This window comes from Lissotriton helveticus, chromosome 10, assembly GCF_964261635.1.
Source record: "Lissotriton helveticus chromosome 10, aLisHel1.1, whole genome shotgun sequence".
Classification (NCBI taxonomy): domain Eukaryota; kingdom Metazoa; phylum Chordata; class Amphibia; order Caudata; family Salamandridae; genus Lissotriton; species Lissotriton helveticus.
Genome location: NC_136071.1, coordinates 1,103,639,957 through 1,103,664,751, shown reverse-complemented (window position 1 = coordinate 1,103,664,751; position 24,795 = coordinate 1,103,639,957). Strand labels below are relative to the sequence as shown.

The 24,795-nt window shown below is 44.2% G+C and overlaps 1 protein-coding gene across 1 annotated transcript in view; it reads right to left on the bottom strand.

Annotated features, from left to right (window-relative positions):
- The window catches only part of LOC144784810 (intraflagellar transport protein 70A), a 177,270-nt gene that overhangs the window by 116,448 nt on the left and 36,027 nt on the right, over window positions 1-24,795 (bottom strand). The window contains exon 5 of the mRNA XM_078663856.1: window positions 13,269-13,404. Coding sequence (XP_078519982.1) covers window positions 13,269-13,404 — 136 coding nt within the window. The remainder of the gene's footprint in view (window positions 1-13,268; window positions 13,405-24,795) is intronic.

The window sequence follows — 24,795 nt, the reverse complement described above, 5'->3', positions numbered from 1 at the left end:
AGACATATTAAATAGGGCTAACATTTTACAAAGCCTCTATTACATTCCTGCGCTGTCTCCCCTTACAACTGAAGACCTAACCCAAGTACAATTCAAGGCCCTGAACACCAACACAACAAGAGAATCGACAATAACAACATGGAAAATCAGTACGACAGCCCAAAAGATTAGGACAGAAAAGCCTCAATTCGCAAAATAGGGGATCAACGTATATAAACCTGAAGAGGAAAAATACCCACACATGCTAGCAGGCACATACAGTAGCAGGCAAATACAGACACAGCGAAAGTCCATTCTAAGAGGCACTTCTGAAGCCACCCATCCTATATCATTCTCAGACTTGCAAATAAATTTCTCGTCTACTTCAACAGCCACTGTGCGCAAATGCACAGAAAATGGGAAAGGAACGAAGTACACAATCAGGACGGAGCAGTAATAACCCTGCCAGGGGAGCAATCAAACTGCCTCTAGCTCAAAAAGACTCAATCGCCTTGCAAGTGGACCAAATAATACTATCAAAATAATCTCATGGAACGTGTTTGGGCTGAAAACCACGCCACAGAGTAGGGATGCCCTTGAATTCTTACAGAAGAGGGTCCTGATGTGTTTCAAGCAAACCTGCTTACTTGCACCCCTGGCCATACCAGGATTTGAGGAATTCCAGCATCCTTCAAAGAAATACAATGTATTTGGAAAGCTATCAGGGGGTCTTATCCATATACGTAAACTTGGGTATCTCCATGACTTCGGTTAAATCGCCATTAAGCTTGGACATGGTCCAAGTACTATATTTGCAAGACCTGAAACTGAATGGATCTCCTATAAAATCTTATTCTTGAACATCTACTTCAATTGCAAAGACAGTTCGAGACATGGCAAGATGAGAGAACTTGTCAACACACTGGAAGCACTGCTCTGCAATTATTCAAACTGCAGGATAACAATGGATGACAACTATAACCCACATAATCTGGTTGTGGAAACAGATGCCTCTTGCACCAGGGGCCGCACAGGCAACGTTCTCAATAGATTTCTAAACACCCACAGTCTGAGGTCCGTACAAAAGGCACGACTAGTAAATCACAACATGCCACAAGCCGCCAGAGAAAACCCAAACCGACCACAGACTATATTTTCTTGAGCCATTGCCTCCACGAACAAGTGGTGGACTTTCAAAAGCCAGTACAATTAACCAGTGACCACCTTCCACTGCTTACCGTAATATCACTGCAAACGGACACTTTTAGGTACATTACACCTCTGGGTGCACCCAATGGGGAGGAAATCCACACGCTCCCAAGCCGACTGAAATGGAATAAAATCTACACATCTGGCCTGTCAGCTATGAAAGACAATTGCGTTCACTCAACAGTGACTACGCTGAAGGTAATATACTAGCGAAATGGTCAAAACTGGTTCCAGAATTGCACCGCCTATTGGTAGGTACAAAATTAATGATTCAGCCTGAACCCAAAGCAAGGGTATGCTGCCAACCCAACACACGGTGCAAAATAATCCAACTAAGTAAAACAACATGGAGGCTAGCCAACGGCAATTACAAGTGAGCGAGGAACGAAACCGCTCACCAAATATGGCTGACAGCCAAGGACACGCACAGGAGAAATATTTGGAATTTCAAAAGGCAACAAAAAGACTCCCAATGGCTGCACATCGACACTCTCCTAACCCCAAGCAGATTTCTGGTTATACATCAACAGGCTGTCTGGACATGGTCATGAAAGGCGAAATGGAGTCCCAGGGCTCACATGGGTAAAACAAGGGAAAACACTCTACTGCGACCCCTCCCATAACCTCCCTGCAGACCACCAATGATCATCTAGGAGTATTAGTCCGCATAAAGCCATTAACACTAAAACCTGGGTAAACCAAATAAATACGGAGGAAGCAAGTGAACTCCCGGACGTGTATAATTGCGTTTAAAGAGGACACTGTATTCTGGGCAACAATCCTGACCCCATTATACAAGTTTTGCATGACAAACTCAACGGTCCCTGAAGCCTGGAAAGGATCCCTGCTTCATTCAATACATAAAAAAAGGTGAAACCGGAGATCCAACTATCTACCGAATGATATCCCTCCTGGACATTGAGGCAAGGGCATATGCAAGCTTTCTTCTACAAAATCTACAAAGCTGGGCTAAAGAGAATGGAATACTACTAGTTTATCAATCCAGCTTTAGGACAGGAGCATCAACACTGGATAACATTCTAGCCCTAGTCTATCTGGTAGATCAGTCCATTCTTTGCCTGCTTTGTGATTACTCAGCGTCGTTTGACTGTGCTAACAGAAATCTTCTTTGGCGAAAACTACAAAACTGGGGGATTCCTAACAGGCTGCTGTACGCCATTACAGCTCTCTATACCAGAACATGGGTGCGTGTCAATTTCACCGGGAACAGAGCTACAAAGAAGATATATACGAACCGAGGCCTGAAACAAGGCTGCGTATTGGCTCCGCTAATTTTGAATTTATATACTGCAGGCCTCTGCAAAACAGTATCAAAAGACAACTTGTTAGCACCCAGAATTGTGTCGACCAGACTATTCCTAATGCAATACGCAGACGACATGGTCTTAATGGACCACACAAAAATGGGCCTGCAAAGAGCCTTGGACGCACTCAGCATTTACAATGAAGAAAATGAATTGACAGCAAATACCAGCAAAACAAAGGTAGTTAACTTTGGAAAGTACCACAACAAACCTAAACATCTATGGAAAATGGGCAACCTGAAAATATTAACAACAACTAAATATAACTATCTGGGGGCATGGATCATGAGCAATGGCAAGCCGACAGCTCACATTGCTTCTATAGAAGCGAAAGCCAAGGCAGTGACGTACGCCCTTTGCAAACTTAATTCAAAACTATGCAATGCATCAACCTAGCCTATTCGAAAGGTCATAAGAGCCAAGTTAATTCCAAACAATCTCCTACGCGCAATTTGTATTTCCCGGGCCCTAACCAATATCATGGAGTCTGCCAACTGCCGCACCTTCAAACTGATTTTTCAGATACCGGCCTACGTCTTAAATATGCTAGTAAGTCTGAAATTTGGATTAAGCAAACAATCTTATGAATATTAGGCCGCGGTTATCCGTTATTATCGAGGGACACGCACCCCCCCGCTTTATCAACCGCCCTGACGGAGTTGCACCTCGATTTGTTTGATTGGGGCCACTTTATTGATCAACCGGGCACACTTAAAAACATTTAAGGAAACAAGTAAGAACATTATAAAAGTGGGACGACATAGCGACTATAGAGTCCTCCAGCAGCAATATTAGGACACTAGTCAGTTCTTATAAGGACACACTGAGACAGCCTTACCTTTACTCAGCTCTGAATAAACCAATATTAAAGCAAATCCTTTCAGTCAGACTCATGGTCATGCCAATAAAATACATTAATACTCGCTGGAAATCACTAGAGGTGGTCACCTCCTGCAGACTCTGCCATCAGTCTGAGGAGTCCTTGGTCCATCTACTCTGCATTTGCCCTGAACTCAGGGGAGTAACACAGGCCCCCACAGCCCCCGCGTTGCAGGGGGTGGGCCCTCACTCAGCAAGGAGCAAGCCTCTTCATCCTGATGGTGCACACGTCCAGCCTCTTAATAAATTAAATGGTGCTCAAGCAGGGGCCCCGGCAGGGCCTCAGAGGCTCTTCATTATTAATTAAATGGTGCGCACGTTCAACTACGCACGCGCGGTCCCGGACGGGCCTTTTAGGCTCTCTGCATTAATTAAATGATGGGTGCGCGGCGCGCAGTTGTCTCCGCCTCTGTGCGTTCAGAGTGGGGCTGATGCCATTGAATTTGTCATGCGTATTGCAGAGCACAATTAAAAGTGCGCGTGCCGTGACTGTGAGGTGAGGCATCCCAGGACCCAGCCACAGACTGAGAAGGACCGTCCGGCGTCACCAGCCATAATTTAAATTATTACTAGCCTCTGCTTGGCTAGCCTTGCCCTCGCGCTTGCCTCTGGAGCTGCAGGCCAGGCCTTAGCCCCAAAGTGAGTCTCAGTCTGTCCGAGGCTGGAGTGGTCCGTGGGTGGTGGCGATATCGGAGTCTCAGTGGGTGGGGTGGTAATCGGATGAGGCTTATTTTGTTTCATAAATCGCTGTGATGTAGGTAGGTGGATGGGTAAATGCTTCAGAATTCCCATATGGTGGTCAGCTGTCAGGTTAGGCTTAACACCCACAGGTAAAATGTGCCATAGGTATAAAGCCGTTCGCCTGCCTCTTATGACAACACCATTCACAAAAGGGACTTTTCTGGAGCATAGAATACTGCTCCCCCTATACGCAGATGCCATGGTGCTCTTTGTAAAAAAGTCTAGGAGACAATCGGCCCCTGATTATAACGGAGGCTCTAAACTTTGGACAATACTCTGGCCTCACAATAAACTGGTGCACATTCTATCTATCCACAAACAAGAAATACCAACCCAGCAGTACAAGAATACCAGCTGCTGTGGAGCGACCCTCAGTCTAATGTCTGGGGATTAATATAAACTATGAGAACAAGGACAGACCCATTACAGAGATGGCAAATCGCATAGAGCCCAGGACTAAACTCCCTCTCAGTAACAGGCAGAATTGGATTAGTGAAAATGGTGATCCTAAAAATGTCATTACCTGTTTGTGGATATGCACATATTTCCTACATGATGGTGTTTTAATGCCTTGCAATCGACTGGTGCGCGTTCGAAAGAACCCCAGAGTTAAACAAGCATTTGCAATGCAATAGGTCTCACATTAGTAAAGTTAGAGGTATTAATATTGTAAATGACTAATTTTTTATTTATGTTTTTGTTTTGAAAATAGCGAAATTAATAACTTTGTCATTTACAATGCCAATAGTGGTAACTTTTGCAAATGTGACACCTATAGCATTTGTAATGCAATATGTTTTGTATTTACATGACTTAGATGTATTAATATTAAAAATAACAATGGGTTGTATTTTTTTCAATAATGAATACTTAAATAAAAGTTATTGTAATTTATAATGGCAATAGCTTAAACTTTTGCAAATAACTTTTTGGAAGATTATGTTTAGTGTATTTTATTGTGATGAAAATACAAGAACAGAAGTGAAATATTAACTTTTTTTGTGACATTTGTAATAAAGTTTGAAACATTGAGAGAACATATTTGAATTAGTTGTTGTTGAATGGTTGCACAGATTGATGCTGTGGTGGCTCTGAATGATGTTGTGGTGGCGACGAGTGATGCTGTGGCGTTCAGTGATGCTGTGGTAGCGCATAGTGATGTGGTGCCCCTGAGTGATGCTGTGGTGATGCGATGGATAGTGAGGGCGATAGATAGATAGAGGGAGGGTGAGAGATAGAGGCAGGGTGAGAGATAGAGGCAGGGCAAGAGGGCGAGGGATGGAGTGTGGGCGAGGGATGGAGTGTGGGCGAGGGATGGAGTGTGGGCGAGGAATGGAGTGTGGGGCGGGGAGGGATGGAGTGTGGGGTGGGGGAGGGATGGAGTATGGGGCGGGGAGGGATGGAGTGTGGGGAGGGATGAAGTGTGGGGCGGTGAGGGATGGATGGAGTCGGAGGGATGGATGGAGTCGGAGGGATGGATGGAGTGGGGGAATGGATGGATGGGTGGAGTGCGGGATGGATGGATGGAGTGGGGGGATGGATGGAGTGAGGGGATGGATGGAATGAGTGAGGGGGATGGATGGAGTGGGATGGAGGGATGGATGGAGTGGGGGGATGGATGGATGGATGGATGGAGTGGGGGGATGGATGGATGGATGGAGTGGGGGGATGGATGGATGGAGTGGGACAGATGGATGGAGTGGGATGGATGGAGTGGGGGGATGGATGGATGGATGGATGGATGGAGTGGGGGGATGGATGGATGGATGGAGTGGGGGGATGGATGGAGTGGGGAGATGGATGGATGGAGTAGGGGGATGGATGGAGGGGATGGATGGAGTGGGATGGATGGATGGAGTGGGGGATGGATGGATGGAGTGGGATGGATGGAGTGGGGGGTGGATGGATGTATGGAGTGGGGGGATGGATGGATGGATGGAGTTGGGGGATGGATGGAGGGGATGGATGGAGTGGGGGGATGGATGGATGGATGGAGTGGGGGGATGGATGGATGGAGTGAGATGGATGGATGGAAGGAGTGGGGGGATGGATGGAGGGGATGGATGGATGGAGTGGGGGGATGGATGGATGGAGTGGGGGTGGATGGATGGAGGGGATGGATGGATGGAGTGAGATGGATGGATGGATGGATGGAGTGGGGGGATGGATGGAGTGGGGGATGGATGGAGTGGGGGGATGGATGGATGATGGAGTGGGGGGGTGGATGGATGATGGAGTGGGGGGGTGGATGGATGGATGGAGTGGGGGGATGGATGGATGGATGGATGGAGTGGGGGGTGGATGGATGGAGTGGGGGGATGGATGGAGTGGGGGGATGGATGGATGGAGTGGGGGGGTGGATGGATGGAGTGGGGATGGATGGATGGAGTGTGATGGATGGAGTGGGGGGATGGATGGATGGAGTGGGGGGAAGGATGGATGGAGTGGGGGGGATGGATGGAGTGGGGGGATGGATGGATGGATTGAGTGGGGGATGTAGTGCCTTAAAACGGCTCTTCATTTGTGTTGCGTGATGGGAGCATAAGACAAGCAAAGATTATGCGCAAAAGTAGTCTGGCATGAGAAACACAATGTTTTAGCTTCAGAGCGCAGTAGGTGATGTAAGAGGAGCCAGAAAGAAAGCTGTCTGTGCTGCAGAGGAAGATGTGGTTTGCATTTTAACTGCCATTTTAAAATTATTTCCAACTTTGTGACCTCCAACTGGAAACTTGAGTGGACCAGATGCATTTTTATTTGTGACGCTTAGAAGACAAGCAAACCTTTTAAATCTAGATACAGCGGTGAAGTAATGCACGGGACTGGAAAATACAATTTAGTGACCGCTCTTTGCATAACGGCAGGACAGTGGGGGATGTGGTGTCTCTCCTCTCCTTATCATTCAACTCACTCTGGGGTCAAAGGTCCAGACCCAGCTGTCAACAGGAATGTAACAAGCTCTTGGCATTGCTGTGGGGGGGGGGGGGAGAATGCAAGACACGGCCTGGCGTCCGTGAAAAGTGAGAAGCAGGGGGCGGGGGCGGGGGAGCCCTTTGAAGTGAAGCTCTCGGAGGCAGGCGGCTCGGGCAGGCCAATGTGATACTATGAGGACCTACAAACACTGGAGACGAGTGCCTGCTCCCTAACGAAATGTGGAGATCAACTGGAGTGCACAGAGCGAAGATCCTCCACACAGCGATGAACAGAGTGACTACGAATGTCAATAGTGTAGTGTTGGACCTGTCCAGGCCTGGCTTCAATCCGCACTTGGAATCACACAGCAACTTTGCATGTTACAGCTAGGCAACTCTTGTACATGGTGCGTGAGGGTCATGCAAGCTGAAGTCTGAAGTGACTTCTCGGTGTAATGCACTCCTATCAGCTGCCATATACATTCCACCATCAGACGGATTTCGGACTGCAGGTAGTGACTACCGCTCTTGAGCTATGTCAGCCTCTCCCGACAACAACGCTAAAAAAGTGTGTAGATGACCCCAAGTTGACAATTGAGGCGGACCAAAACTACAGCTCCCAGAATGCACTGGGTTTGGAGGAATGCTTAAGACTGAAACACGACGGAATGACACTGCGTCATCTGGTAACCTTACCCACGAGTCTCCAGAAAGCACGCAATATCAGTACACGAACACCCGTGGTGCTGCCCCGATATCTTAGCTCAGAAGTCCTCAGATAAATCACAAGTGTTAAGAAAAAAATCCCAGATGAGACTGAGGAAACAAGAGAAAACGGAAACAGACAATGAGTGAATGCAAATGAGGGCTGCATCCGGCTGCTCCTGTGAAGAGGGTGGGGCTTGTGGACAAGCACAGGAAAAGCTTCTGATCGCGGGGTCACGGGGCAGACAAGAAAAGCAAATGCTCGAGATTTGGAGGTGCGATTTCCAGGGGGCCCCCCTCAGCACTGCACTTTGGCCGGAGAGCTCCAGATTGAAACTGAAGGGAGCCCCTCCACGTACCCTGCAGGGTGGCCCCCCTCAAGCGTGTTGCGCCGCTGCCTGAACTGAGTTTCACACGTCGCTCTTTATTGAAACCCTTGCTTTTAAAATACGGCCTCCGTATGTGCACGGATGCATTGAAGCTCCTTTTTAATATAGAGAACCCCATGGAACTGGCTAGAGTAGCTAAATTTGCATGAAAACTCACAGAGTTTTTAAGTAAAGATCGAGTCTTGGCTTAACATAAGACTCTAAATTCAAAGCTGTGAGTATATATCCGTATCCATGGGCCTCTATTTCTATTTTTGATAGGCTTTGAAACATATGAAATGTATTGAAATTGTTTTTATTAACTTTCAATATGTTTCTGAAATGTATGAAATGAATTGAAATGATATTGTCTTTATTACCGGTTGAAGAAGGATCTTGGAAGTACACATTACGCATGCTAAATAAAAGCAAACTTTGAGATGCAACCATCAAGTTCATTGAATCAATCATTCCCCACCGGGCAAAGTGAAGAGGGAACCATTTTTCAATTAGTTATTTAATTTTTGTAATTGTTTTCTCCATACTAAAATTAATGACAGATTGAATATTGTTGCTAGAACAGCTGCCTAAGCAATGTCTATTGGAAGGACGCCATTGGATTCCTTCAGGAGTAACCATGTCCGAAGTGCAATGGACATTTTGAAGACCGAATTCTATACATATTCTTATATTTATATGTAGATAACAAATAAATAGATCATTTCTTATGTTGACTTGGCCACTTATGATAAGGCTCTCTGAATGAATGGTTTCAGGTTATGTACATGGAGCACTGTGGCATCAGCATAAACTTAAAAACGGACTTTTAATTTCCCAAATGTTATTATTTTAACATCAGCAGAGTTCCTTTTGCTAATTGAGACTGTCTTGAATGCAAGAAAGAGCCAGAGGGGGCATTCTTACTTTAAAATATGGAGGAATGTTAGAATGGACACAAATTGTTGTTATAGATTAAGGATATAAAGCCTTTGACATTGATAAGAAGTTCGTTCTATCCACACCAAAGGGTGAAGTTCCCCAAAAAGCAATTGAAGTTTTCTCAGCTTATAGCGCAAGTAGCCTATGTCTTATAGCTGCCTACTCTATCCCAAAGTATGCTGTTTTGGTAATATATGCTGTTAGTATGCCTTTAAGGAAGTAATTTTGATTTCAGATAGATTAACTTAATCAAAGGTTCACCCAAAGATTTATCTACAAATTGTAAACAAAGGTCTTTAAAAAACAGATTAAATATAAAATCCATAAGCTTAGCACAGATAGGTAAAAAAAACTAAAGTGCATTATTATGTCCAAAGATTGTCCATCGCAGGAGTAGTAGCAGGCTATCAAAGGAATCTCTCATAATTTATTGGTATTCACAGAAGAAAATACCCCATCATGAAATAAGTTACTGAATGTCATTAATGTAAATTTTTCACCAATAGGGAGTAATATTGGGGACTATGATAGATCTGATAGGGACATATGCCATCACCTTACGTTTGGACAATTCTAGCCATAACGTATCAGATGCACAAATACCCTCTTAGATTACCTAATGAAAGGTTTTATGAACGTAAGCAAGCCATATAATGTTGCTTTCTGCCTAAAATATACATACATTTTTCTCTGATACTCTTTTTTTCGATAGTCTGCTCCTTCAATCAAATTACAACCCAAAAAGTCAAAATTGCTAGGCTGATGCGGTCTGTGAAATATGCAAGCGATAACTCATGGTGGGCTATGTAAGTAGAAAAGGATTTGGCACTCCTGAGATTCCTCCACCAAACTCATTTTCATTTAATTAAATTAGCTGTGGGTTTACGGAATGACATGTATCACTGCGATACTAATCAACTACGGTTTGTCTTGCACACTTGAAGCATTTCATAATTTACTTTCAAATTTCTATCCAATCGAGGTATCAACCAAATTGCTTCAGTGATTAATTACTGCCCATTATTTACTAACTTCATACATTTGTTCAGTCTCTTAGCTAAAATCTTAGTGGCTATGAAACATTCTATGTCCATTAGTGACACAGGGCCAATTTTCCTTATTAAGGAATTGCCTTTTTGAGTTGGTCTCAGTGCCATGTGGCTGCAGGAGCTGAAACACAACTTTTGTCGGTGTATGTAGCAGCATTATATAAAATAGCGAGAAATTGGTACACATTTACAAAGCTTTTGTGAAAGGAGATACTCACGTCAAAAAAAGAAACAATCAAACCCAGAAACCCGATTGCATCTGTATTCCCAATCGACTTTGCAAGTCAATGCCAGTACCCTAATCATGTGTGTCAGTATCACTGTTGTGGTCGATAGCATACCTCCATGCCAATGTCAAAATACTCACGATCCCCTTGCAGCATGTATGATGGGGGTTCACCTCTTGTAGATCAATACAGTCAGCACATGAAATTCGAAAAGGAACAACCTCAAACTGTTCCTGGACTTTGGACAGTGGCTAAATATTCTCTAACTGGAAAATCAATGTAAGAGTGGGACTCAAACCATTCCAGTTTGCTCCAGTTCCACATTCTTCTTGATCAAGGAAGGGAGTGCTCAGTAGATTACCCGAATAGTTACTGTGAACAAGACTGGTCTCTGTCTGACAGCCAGTCTTCCAGAAATTAATGGACACAATGCATCCTTCATGGACTGACCACCACTGCGTCCAGTTCACCGTCCACACACCCAAAGCACCAACCATCTACACTGGTCTTGGTTTACAATGACTTGGTGTGAAAATCTGGAATCATTTCTGTTAGCATAAGCTAAAAATATCTTGGTTGTGGCATCCATTTTGTTGGCTTTGTAATTCTCCCATCCTCTGCTGCTCGTTTTTTCCTGCCTGTGCTGTCTATTTTAGTTTACTTCCTGACTCAGCTAAAAGCAATATGCATGCTAAAGAGTTTGTAGCTGCCAGAACACCTGGTCTCAGACTCAACGGTCAATCTCTTAGTGCTGCAATAAGCACTCCTGCTCCCCCTCCCACTTAGCTGACTAAGTGATTTCCCATCTGCCCAAGTTTTTCGGTAACTATTCCGGTGTAGGCCTGCACCTTCTATTTGTATCCACATGCTTACCAGTGCAGAAAAAGCTGTATATAAGGCATGCTTTCTTTGACTTCAATGGACTACCCTCTGGAACACTTGGGTTTGTTGTATGGACGTAGTCCCACCAATGAGTGAATAAACTTGTAATTTTGAATTTCAGCTTCAGTGCCAATCTCTATTTTGTTGGTCTTTGGACCAGTGGAGAAGATAAGGGTGAACCCTGCACCGGTGTGCCCATTAAAAAGCAAATTTCCATATTGGGACAGCCCCAAAACAGGAATCTTATAAGAATTAACCCAGGTTTGCTATAAACAAATGCCAGGGTATATATTGTATACCTCTCTTTTCCTATAATTTTGGATCACTTTGTGTTCACGCTTCCTGTATTAATTACTTGTATGATAACGTATTTTCTCTTAAGTGTATGGCAATACCGCAGACTTATTGTAATTATTGCCCTGAACTACCGGGGATAGTATGAGAAAAATTAAGAAGGAATGTTCTAAAATCCTAAATTTAGACATTAAATTTGTAAAATACATTTACTATAGAAAGAACAAGATTGTTGCACTGAACTATAAAAAAAATATATTCTATGGAAAGTATTTTAATTTAGAGACAAAATATTTAGAAAGAGCCCCTTTACGAATGGTAAAACCTGGAACACACTGGTAACTATTAATCAATTTCTCTTTATATAAAGCACAAAAATAAATAATAATATGAAACATATAAAATTATCTCCCTATGTTTTGAATATATGTTGGCACTGCCAGGAAAGACTTCTTGGACTGTTCTGAACAGGGTGTAACTTTGAGCCTGGCCGGCCAGTAAAACAACTTGGTTCGACTGCGACTTGAGCCAGACTTCCACTTTTGTAGGTGGGTATGTGGATTCTGTTGCAAGTAGGTTTTGAAAGGGGGCTTTGTGTACACTTAGAATACAGTCCTGCATTTATGCAAATGGCTTTGCGAATCGGCTTGTGTATGTAGATCTCTCCCATTCCAAACCTACACCCGTACGGCAGGAGTATAGTTCATAAACTTAATTGGCATTACCCCTCAGGGGGAACTGGTATAACAGAAAAATAACGTTATCTTCCTTATCAAGGGATCATTATTAATTTTCTTAAACAATGAATAAAATTGCATTCTTAACCCCTTGCCAGATGATGGAACAGACATAGGTAATATGAGCAAGAATAAGATTATTACTATGTCAAGAAAACGTTTAACAGGCATACTTATGGAAACACTACAGACAAAAAAGTAAAGCAATAGAGATTGGTTTATCTTGGTCAGAAGCTGCTTCATTGCTAGCTGAAACAGAAGAGTGTGCTTAAGAGAATCGATGCAAAATGTGTTTCTAAGCATACCATTAAACATTTTTTAATATGATAGCTAATTTTCTGAATATACAAACTGACGAGTGTCATCCACCAGGTGACAAAGGACAAACTTTGGCATGGGGAATAGAAGGAGAAGACACTACCAGTCAACCGAAGTATAAAACATCTGAAGTGAGCAATACATCTGGAGGAGTATAGATACTACAGATTCAATTCTTCAAGAAAAGTACAGTTATAATTCGGAAAAAGTAAATTTCACTTTCTGAATTAAACCAGTATCTAGGTGAGAAGTCAATGACTTTTAATCATTTGAGACTGCAGGACAGAATTTCATTCGGTCAGAGAAACAAATTATTACACACACAGAAAAAACTTACATCACACTGAAGAGGAAAAATTGTGAACTTTGTCAGATTTTAGAAACCACAATCATACAAGCTGTTGTTTTATACTTAAGAGACCCTGTACCCTCAGGGCCATGGGATGCATGCAGGGGGCACATGGTGTGCCCCCCTGTCTGCATGCACCGCCTTTTCTGCCCACCAAATAGGTATGAAAACGTACAAACTTTAAATGAGACAGTGTTATTGGAAGATGTGTTCATAAACCTTAAATTACTTTTAATCTGTTTATAAGGACACACAGGTTTTATGCACCATTCGTAACAACTTTTCAGTCTATTTAATTTTATTAATTTTACACCCTATTTACAATAATAAAAGAAGAGGCATAAATATAAGATCGCACCTGGTTTGTAACCCACCACCTGCATTGCCGTAATGAACTTTCTGCAGGCCTCCTCGCTTTGTCCTTCCTTGTAGAGTAAGCAGCCCATATTAATCTCACTGTCAGGATCATCTGCTGGGAGCTGTTCCACTAAACTCTGTACACATGAGTATAAAATAAGAAACATGAGGAAGCAGCAATGATAAGGGAAACTGCAGATTAGCTTAGACATAAATGTCGTTATGGCTGAGGATGGAGGTGTGGAAGAGAATTACATTGCAAAGTAAATCTAGGCTGTCCTATGTTTTTCTCCTAAATATCATCCATTATAAGGACTGGATGTATTGCGGTGCCTATCAAAGTGGATCATTAATTGGGAGGGAGTACCCATAATAATTTAATAATAATAATAACTAAAATAACTTAATAAACACACTCTGGTTTAGTTACACCTCATTTCTAAGTCAATCTCTGCTCAACATGGTGGCAATACCACAAGCAGAATACATTAGCCCAGAACCCAAGGAAGCGGTACCAAGCAAGATTAAACTTAAGAACACAAAACAATGAAATTTCGAAACAAATTTAGAGGGAAAAAACAAGAAACATTTCATAACTAAAAAGACAAAAATGGTTAACACTGGCTATGTGAACCAGCAATATGGATCTACTTTCACCACTGACCCAGATTCTTCATAATAAATGAAAATGGAATTTGCATTTCTTTTGTTTGCTTTCCCAAACTGAGGTAGAAAATTATTTTTTTATTCACAATTAGGAGCTTTTTGGGGAAGTGTACATTCATCTACATTGTGACACTCAACATTTTGCAAATGTTCACAGTGGAGACATACTTTTATTTACTATATTTAGTATGTGTCAATCTTATATATTAAGCAACCAACTATGTGTGCTTACAAGACACACTTAGCAGTGATTCAGCTAATATCTAAGAATAGGCCTCCTTCAAGGCAAATAACTTTTCCTTGCCATGTGTCACTTTAGTGGCTTCACAACTGCAGCCTGAATAGAGCACAATGGAGTTTTCTGAAGCCATATACTTTAGTCACATATGTTGGTAGTGTAAATACACACTGCATCCCAAAACAGACATATAACGTCCATGCTAAGGGTACATTTCCCGCGCCAACTTATCACAGCCTTAATGGAATGTTAAAGAGCAAATTTACAAGTCAATTAGGAAACAGGCACATACGTTGTGGTACAATTTACTTCATAACACCAAAGGCAAGCAGGAATAGGTGGGGGTGTTAATAAATGATGTTGCTTGTTACACAGTCCAATTAAAACATTAACATCTCTAAAAAGCAATAATCATTTTAGTTTTCCAAAGAATCCTTCTGTGTAATGTCATGTTTCCACTACCATAGATGAACAAGATGCTAACCTTGATGAAGCAATTAATTTGAGCAAATCACCTAAAAATATTCCTGAGGGTCAGACAAAGAGGAACAAACACTTTTCTTCTCATCATTGATGTATTGTCTGCAAGTCATTCTCATTACCAGTCAGGACCTATAGTCCACGGCAGCCACCACTTAGTTCTCTTTTTCCACTATCACACTTTGGTTTATGGATCTTTGACACTGACACTGTATTGAGGCGTCCTTTACATGCATTTAAATTTTAAAGTATTGCCACATAGGAAGTATATTAGTGTTTGTGGCTAGGGCCCACTGTGCACTTGTATGTGTACCTTTAGCTCTAGGAACACACAAGTCAAACATTAAAAAAAAAATTCGCAGTTGCACCGGAGTTACAAATAGTGTTCCAGTCTGTTTGAATTCATATTCTAATCTTGTATTAATTCATCAGAGATCCTAAATGGTTTCACTTGGTTTAAAATTACTTCAGTCGAATCAACCAGCAAGTATTTCATTATCCCATTGATTACTTCATAAAAGCTGCATTAGGGAAATAGGAGAACTGTGCAAATCAATATATATAACAATAAGGAAAGAGGCCCACAAGACATCCTTTCAAGCATACGAATAGAGGAAATTAGGTCTAGAGTTGAATAATCAGGGGTTGAAACAGCTGGGATCACTAATGTTCACACTGGAGCCTTTATTACACCAAGCTTCTTTATTATTCAGAGGTAATAGCACACTTGAATCTTTTCTTTTCTGTTTTAATTGTAGTATTGTTACTTTAATGGATTTGTTTTAAGCAACAGGTAAATAAACATTTACCCAATTATTAACTAACCTCCTGGGGCACTTGCTTATGCCATACCTGGGGGCTAGGGGGACTAAGGCTGGGCCTGGTGAGCGCTGCGGACTGTGGCTCCCCCCCCCCTCTCACCCCTCTCCGAAGAGGCCTATGACAGAAGCTGGTGACGGGAGCTGGTGGGGGTCAGGAGGTGGTGGCTCGACCCTCCCCTCATGAAAAAACCGGAACAGCTGTTCGTGGTGGGCGTCGGGACCCCATGCAAAGCCTGCACGCGACAGAGAGAACTTGTTTGCTGCGGGCGCTACAGTGACAGCGGCAGTGGCAGCATGCCTGAAAGCTTTCGATGGGAGCTATTTGCGGTCTCGAAGCGGCAGCTCGACCCCCCTCCCTCCCCCCCCCCCCGAGAAAAACCTGCACAGCTGCTTGAGGTAGACGTTGTGGCCCACACATAAACCCTACAAACAACGGGCATGCTAAGGGGCAGCCTAAAGTGGGGTAGAGGGACTCGCCTGACCCCCTCCCACTGCATCCAGCTCAGTGAAAGTTGATAGCACCCCAAATAAGGAGGCTCAGAGGAGAAGTGCATCTGGGACTGACAGACTGAGGTTCCCCACTGGATTAGGGAGCAGCCCATATGGGGGGGGGGCTGTGCATTGTGGCGCCGGCCGGAGCACTAACGCCGCCGTGGACACCGATTGGCGGGGCACAAATGTCCCTGTCCTTGATCTGTCTGGTTCTTATTGACTATGTGACTCTTTTGACGTTTTTGTTCACGTTTTACAAAGCTGTGTTTTTTGTATTCTGGTTACTGATGCAGTTCTGTACTATTGCTTGCTTCTTGTGACTTTGCGATGTTCCCCTGATGTTCTTTCTCCCTGGTCGGTCTGCCTGACCCGATCAGCATGCTAAGCCCTTTCATTACCCTACCTCCCTCTATGATCCATAGGACTGTTTCTATGTTTAGCATCATCTTTGCATTCTCCACATTCAGCCTACGCTTTCTCCACCCTTTAACTCGCTGTCTACTGCTAGCCCTCCCTTTTTAGGTCTCGGCTATTATATCCCGCAGGGATCAATAGCCGAGTATATAGTAGGCAAAACAAACTCTTGACCAAGCGCGGATTCTCCCCAATGCATGTGAGGTATTCAAGCGCGACGCTTCACCAGCGCGCGCTTGGCCTCACTTCTCACTCACACCCCATATGCTCATTCCCTCCCACTCGCTCGCTCCCCTGCTCCCCCGCCCCCACCCCCATCCGACTTAAAAGGAAGCCTCACACACCACCATGCGCGTTCCCTCCCACTCGCTCGCTCCCCTGCTCCCCCGCCCCTCCACCCGACATGTTTACTTGGGTCCTTGCATGGTCTGCTTTATAAGTCGGAATGAGCTTCCCCTATTTCACCCACAACATCGCAGCACGATGTGCTCTTTGAGTAATGTATTTATTTATGTTAGCAAGCCAAGCGCTGCTTGGATTACATCATGGTGCATGTGGATTGTTTTTCTATTTGATCCACGACATCGCAGCACGCTGCACGCTTTTAGTGATGTATTTATTTATGTTAACAAATCAAGCGCTGCTTGCTCGGATTACAATACGATGTAGATTGTTCTTTAAGTTTGTCACAAGTTTTCTCGCGCCACTGCATCGTCCCCCGCCCACCCACCCCCATCCGACTTGAAAGGAAGCCTCGCACACCACCATGCACGTTCCCTCCCACTCGTTCGCTCTCCAGCTCCCCCGCCCCCCCACCCGCGTTGTTTACTTGGGTCCTTGCAAGGTCTGCTTTATAACTCGGAATGAGCTTCCCCTATTTGACCCACAACATCGCAGCACGATGTGCTCTTTGAGTAATGTATTTATTTATGTTAGCAAGCCAAGCGCTGCTTGGATTACATCACGGTGCATGTGGGTTGTTTTTCTATTTGATCCACGACATCGCAGCACACTGCACGCTTTTAGTGATGTATTTATTTATGTTAACAAACCAAGCGCTGCTTGCTCGAATTACATTATGATGTAGATTGTTCTTTAAGTTTGTCACAAGTATTCTTGCGCCACTGCATCGTCTGCCTGCTGTCCCCTTTGAAACATACAAAGGCAAAAATAAAAGCAGGCTTTTGCTTTATTTAACTTTTAATACTCGACATGGTCTTCATTTGATTTTTGGAAGGCACAGAGAGCTAAGGCGGATACTCGAACAACGTTCCCCTGTTCCAAAGTCCCCAGCTTTGCATGTTATGCCACATAGTCTCTCCGAATGCATCAGCTTTGTTTAGGAGGGGTTATCTCCATTTCCCTCATGCACCCACCCGTAACCTCTTTCTCTCTTTTGTTTCCCTGAGCACCAGCCAGCACAGGACAAGCACATTTACTTAAAACATACAGAGCCTCGCATCCAGAGTTTCTGTTCTGAGGGCCCTCCCTTTCAGCGCCCCATGCATAGCATAGCTTATCGCCGTCATCTGGCCATAAATCTTCTCAGGCTGCCCATTTGCTTTGTTCTCATATCCTCTCTTCTGTTCTCAGTGTGTTACAAATGCTTGTTTATATTTATTAACTTGCCTCCCAACGCGACTGCACTGAGAGCACGGCTGGATGACATCACTTTCATTTTTAACTAGTTCACTTTCACTGCCTTGCTCCGCTCTGAGCTCAGTTATACTATTCTTGCCCCAGCGCAGCACCGTCTCCACTACAGCTGTGCAGGATTTTATTTTTTAAATTACGCATGCAGCAGAGAAAGGTTTAAAAATTAGGCCCCCGTCTTCACTTTGAGCCCCTGTGGTGCCCTTCCTTGGTTTAAGCCTCATGCCTTATTGCCTATCACGGTGCCTGGTTGTGAGTTGCATGGCCAGCATACCGGTCAACTCACCCACATTTGGCGGTTGTCGCATGATCGCGAACACACCTTTCAGTTATTTATAGCGAATATGGGACTAAGGACTAGTACTTCGCAGGTCTTTGCACGGCATAAAACAATTTAATGGGGAATCCCTGTGTCACCACAATCAAACTTCGGGCTGATTGTGCTGATGCTGATGCTGAACATGATGGCAGAGTGCGTCACTCCAGAAAGAAATAGCTTGCTTCCGGAAAATATTGTACCTTTTCATTCTGTATGGTAAAACTTCAAAGGAATCTGCTCCCCCACCCCCGCCGTTTCTGGCTTGGCTCCACGGCGCTTTCGCAGCAGCGCTTGTCTCCTCTCAGGTTCGTCACAGGCTAATGACTACAGCCTTGTTCGTTGCTTGGATTCCTCCCTCTGGCCGATTGGAACATACCACCTAGCCTTAGTCACTTTCAGTCACAGTCCTCCCAGCCCCTACACCATTCACGGCAAGTACTTTGCAACCTATACTCCCTTCAAGGGCCTTTGGGTCAGTCTCCGTCAGCCATTGGCTGCTTTTGCCTTGGAACCTTCAACCCCCTAGATCGTGACAATGTCTAAGAGATCTTAGATCAGCCAACAGGAGTATTTGGTGTCAGCTTTTTCTATTGCCTATTTAGGTATGTCCTTGCACCCCACCCGAATGCATAAGGTACTATTTTACTTTGTTCCAGTAGCAGAGAGAGCAAGCATGGACAAAAATACATGAGGAAAAAAAAAATGCAACAGAAAAGCAACATCAATGTTTCAAATACATCGGTCTTGCGGGGAGTCCACAAATTAGTATCTCAAACTGTACAATTGTGAAACCTATTGGCTTTGTCAAAGTGCCACAGATTCACTCAGCACAATTGAATGCCACAGCACCCCTCAACGACACAGCATCCCTCAATGCCACAACACCACTCAATGCCACAGCATTACGCAACGCCACAGCATCACTCAAGCCACAGCATCACTCAGCACCACTCAACGCCACAGCATCACTCAGCACCACTCAACGCCACAGCACCACTCAACGCCACAGCACCACTCAACGCCACAGAACCACTCAACGCCACAGCACCACTCAACGCCACAGCACTACTCAACGCAACAGCACCACTCAACGCCACAGCACCACTCAACGCCACAGCACCACTCAACGCCACAGCACCACTCAACGCCACAGCACCACTCAACGCCACAGCCCCACTCAACGCCACAGCATCACTCAACACCACAGCATCACTCAACGCCACAGATTCACTCAGCGCCACTGAATGCCACAGCACCCCTCAATGTCACAGCATCACTCAACACCACAGCACCACTCAAAACCACAGCACCACTCAGCGCACAGCATCCCTCAACGCCACAGCATCACTCAACGCCACAGCATCCCTCAGCACCACTCAACGCCACAGCACCACTCAACGCCACAGCATCACTCAATGCCACTGCATTACTCAATGCCATAGCATCACTCAACGCCACAGCATCACTCAACGCCACAGCATCACTCAACGCCACAGTATTACTCAACGCAACAGCATCACTCAATACCACAGCATCACTCAACGCCACAGCATCACTCAATACCACAGCATCACTCAACGCCACAGCATCACTCAACGCCACAGCATCACTCAACGCCACAGCATCACTCAGCACCACTGAATGCCACAGCACCCCTCAATGCCACAGCACCACTCAATGCCACAGCCCCACTCAACGCCACAGCACCCCTCAACGCCACAGCACCCCTCAACGCCACAGCACCCCTCAACGCCACAGCACCACACAACACCACAGCACCACACAACACCACAGCACCACTCAACGCCACAGCATCACTCAACGCCACAGCATCACTCAACGCCACAGCATCACTCAACGCCACAGCATCACTCAACGCCACAGCATCACTCAACACCACAGCATCACTCAATACCACAGCATCACTCAATGCCACAGCATCACTCAATGCCACAGCATCACTCAATACCACAGCATCACTCAACGCCACAGCATCACTCAACGCCACAGCATCACTCAACGCCACAGCATCACTCAACGCCACAGCATCACTCAGCACCACTGAACGCCACAGCACCACTCAATGCCACAGCACCACTCAACGCCACAGCACCACTCAACGCCACAGCACCACTCAACGCCACAGCACCACTCAACGCCACAGCACCACTCAACGCCACAGCACCACTCAACGCCACAGCACCACTCAACGCCACAGCACCACTCAACGCCACAGCACCACTCAACGCCACAGCACCACTCAGCGCACAGCATCACTCAGCGCACAGCATCACTCAACGCGACAGCATTACTCAACGCCACAGCATTACTCAACGCCACAGCATCACTCAACGCCACAGCATCACTCAACGCCACAGCACCACAGCACCCCTCAACGCCACAGCCCCACTCAACGCCACAGCATCACTCAACACCACAGCATCACTCAACGCCACAGAATCACTCAGCACCACTGAACACCACAGCACCACTGAATGCCACAGCATCACTCAGCACCACTGAATGCCAAAGCATCACTCAGCACCACTCAACGCCACAGCATCACTCAGCACCACTGAAGGCCACAGCATCACTCAGCACCACTGAATGCCACAGCATCACTCTGTGCAACCATTCAACAACTGGTTCTAATATGTTCTCTCTAATATTTCACTTCTGTTCTTGGATTTTCATCACAATAAAATACACTGAACATAATCTTCCCAATAGTTATTTACAAAAGTTTAAGCTATTGCCACTATAAATAACAATAACTTTTATTTAGGTATTAATTATAAAAAAAAATAAAAGCCATTGTTATTTGTAATATTAATACATCTAACTCATGTAAATACAACACATAGTGCATTACAAATGCTATAGGTGTCACGTTTGTGAAAGTTAAAACTATTGCCATTGTAAATGACAAAGCTATTAATTTCGCTATTTTCAAAACCAACACATAAATAAAAAAATTGTCATTTACAATACCAATAGCTCAAACTTTCCTAATGCGAGACCTATTGCATTGCAAATGCAAATGCTTGTTAGACCATGAGGGTGTCGGATTTCGATTAAGTTATGTTCTTTTTGGCAGACTATTTTCTTGGCTTTTACCTACTCTCTTCTCCCCCATTCTACTGTATAGGTCCTCCCCTAGCGCTCAACTGACCCTAAACGGCCTCCATGAATGTCCCCAGTCTTGACCCTGAGGAGCAGGGTCAAGACTGATTTTCATATGGCTGGGTCCAAACTGGTGAGACGTGGTGGGCAAAAATAATTATGGATTAAACCCAGATCTCTTGACTGGGGGTGAATGTTTGCTTTGTTCAGCATTTCGTCCATCATCTGTTTTGTTTCCAATTACGTGATGGCATGGTTAATTGTTTCTGTAGCTCTGTTCCCAGCTAGTGGCTTCCACTGAGCATATAATAACATACGGTGCTGGTGGAAATTACACCGGGTACCAATAGCAGCAGTGTCTTTACTGCATGGCAGCCTATACAGCACATAGCATGAAACACCTCTCGGCACAAACTATCAATGGCCACTTTCACCAGGCCCACACAAGTGAAGATTGTAGAGTTTGTACAAAAGTCAAACCTACTCTAGTTAAAAAGAAAATCCTTAAAATAATTTTTAGGTCTCGCCTGAGTCAGCGCATGCGCTGTCTGGCGAGACTTTTAGTAAACAGGCTTCAGAAAATGCTGCCACACGAATTTGGTGGGGGCCTAGAGCTTGCTGTCACGCGCGCGGGCGCTCGCTTGCAAGTACAGGCGCCATCTCGCGAGCAACCTTACAGCTGCGATTACTTTAATTTTCGCTGCGCCGAGCACAGGCGCCATCTCGCGGCACCCTTACAGCCGCGATTACTTTTGTGGCGCCTCCAATGCTTGTTTCCTTATCTTTCTACAGTAACGCCGTGAATTCGAAGTGTGAGGCACAATATCTCTTAACTCGTAGTAACTCCTCTTTTGGAAGCAACACAAGAACAAAGTAAAAGCGCAGCGGCCACTTGTAGCGTTTCCAACCACGCCATGGGAGTTATTCCCATTTGCCACTGTCGCGAAAACAAACAAAAATCAGCAACTGGCAGGTACATGGCAAAGAAAGAGGAAGGCGCAGGATTTGTCAAACATATTGAAAGTGATTGCAGCTTCTCTCGTGCTCCAGGGAGGAAGCAGTCCTGCTGCTGGCCTCCTTCGGTTTTTCCCGCCAGAGCCCCTCCTAATAGCTTCTTAAAGCTTGAGCGATTTCATCCCTGATTAACAATTTCTGGTTGTCTACTGAGTATCTTTAAAGGAATTAACACTACACAAAGCGCTCTGTGCATTCATTTCTTTTCACCATTATAAGAAGCTGTTTACAGCTATAAAATAGAACAAAAAACACCCACATCGTACATTATTAATAGGATTAACGGTTTTAAGGAATTTACTCTTTAAACTTTTCCGTCTGCATTTATCTATATTTATTGTTAAATGTTTTACGTGCAGTTATCCATAGTTATTTTATGTTTTCTGAAAAAGTGAAGCTGCAGTTAGTATATTTCCACTTCTATTTAACTCATTATGGCACCTTTGCCCGAGGGTACCCTTAGGGCTTTAGTGTTATAAGAAGCAATACACAGTGCATCACTGGTATTCAAAAATTAGCATTGTAGTGTAAACATATGTGTGCCTGCAGCTGTGTAAAGCTTCACTAGAAAACCTTTTTAAGTCCCTTCTCTGACAGTGGACACAGCCTTTGGTCTCGCAGTGATGACTTACCACAATGAAATAGCCCAAAAGAAGGCTCATTTTCAATTTCTTTCCACTATTTAAAAATAAATACATACAGAGAAACAGGTGGAGTTCTGACTGTATCTGAAAAAACAAATCAGCAAAAACAGTAATCAGGTGCATTAATAATAAGTACTTCCTAAATCACTAAGGAGTTTCATAACCTGGTAGAGGGAGAAAGATTAAGTTCCAGTTTCTAAATTTAATGTAATGTTTTATTTTATTTTGGGGTTTTGTAAAGGGCTTTTAATGGCCTCAGATTGTCTAAAACCAGGAAGCTCATAGAGACGTATTCCTTACTACAATGGTCACATGAACACTCTTCGCCCACAGCCTTGCAAGATCTCTAGCCTTTTCTTTCTCCTGCTGAAATAGGTTCTATATAGAATACATTTAAAAAGTTTACTGAAAAAAGAATCTAAAAAATTTGCAGTTTCTAAATTACTGTAAACAAATTCAAAACATGTTTACGTAAGTCCCTATGGAAACTGACTTTGTGATTTACAATTAGGGCTCCAGGTTTTATGTTTATGTTTTACCTCTCTCTCTACCGCTCTCTCTCTACCGCTCTCTCTCTCTCTCTCTCTCTCTCTCTACCCATCTACCTCTCTCTCTCTCTCTACCTCTCTCTACACCCCTCTCTCTACACCTCTCTCTACCCACCTCTCTGACCACCTCTCTACCCACCTCTCCACACACCTCTTTCTACCCACCTCTCTCTACCCACCTCTCTCTACCCACCTCTCTCTCTCTACCTCTAAGTGGCAGCCGGAGCCTGATAGCACTGCTTGTCCTTTTTAAAAAAAAAAGCATTGGCATAGCCAATAGGTCTCGCCTTTGGGGCCTTATAAGTAATTAACCATGCAACAATTAATGTTGTTGCACCAAGGATATTGTGCTGCATAACTAAATACGTATAAGGTCCTAAAAGCGAGACCTATTGGCTATGCCAATGCTTGTTTTAGAAGGGTAGAAATTATGAGCAATAGGGTAGATTCACAAAGACGTACAAAGCCCAGTAAGACATATAACCTGTGACTTCTAATAGAATTAACAAAAGCCCCATTTAAATACAGAAGAAAACTATCATTGTCGTAGTTTTCCTTCTGGGTGCCCAAAGTAGTACCAGTTCAGTTTTCTCTCCTTTTTCAAACAGAGAAAATGTTATGAGCCACCCAGAGGTATTTTACCTGATATCTGCCACCGAGAGTGGCTCTTCCCTGGTACGGTTAGCTTCACCATCTCATGGTGCTGACAATTATTTGTGGCGAAATCTGACTGCATCCAGAAGACTCGGTGTTGTTGTCCTCGACAACTACTATCTTCATGAATCTCATGCAGCAGTTCCAGACCATCATACATTGGGTTGATGTTTTCAGCCTTACCATACTCGCAAGCAGACATTTCAGTTCATTCGCCACTCATCATCCACTGCTCTACCCAAAGGACACCCTCTCCTATGATATTCAGGGCCTTGAGATATTTTAGTATTTCTATCGAACCACACTTCTTCATCGCACAGTGTGGTCAGACTACACTACCTGGCCAATTGCAGTATTGTTGTCATTAAACATGTGTATACTACCACATATTAGTACAGCTAAATCTGCAATAACACCAATAAGCGGTTTTCTTTTTCTTTTTATGTAAATTCTGCTCATTAA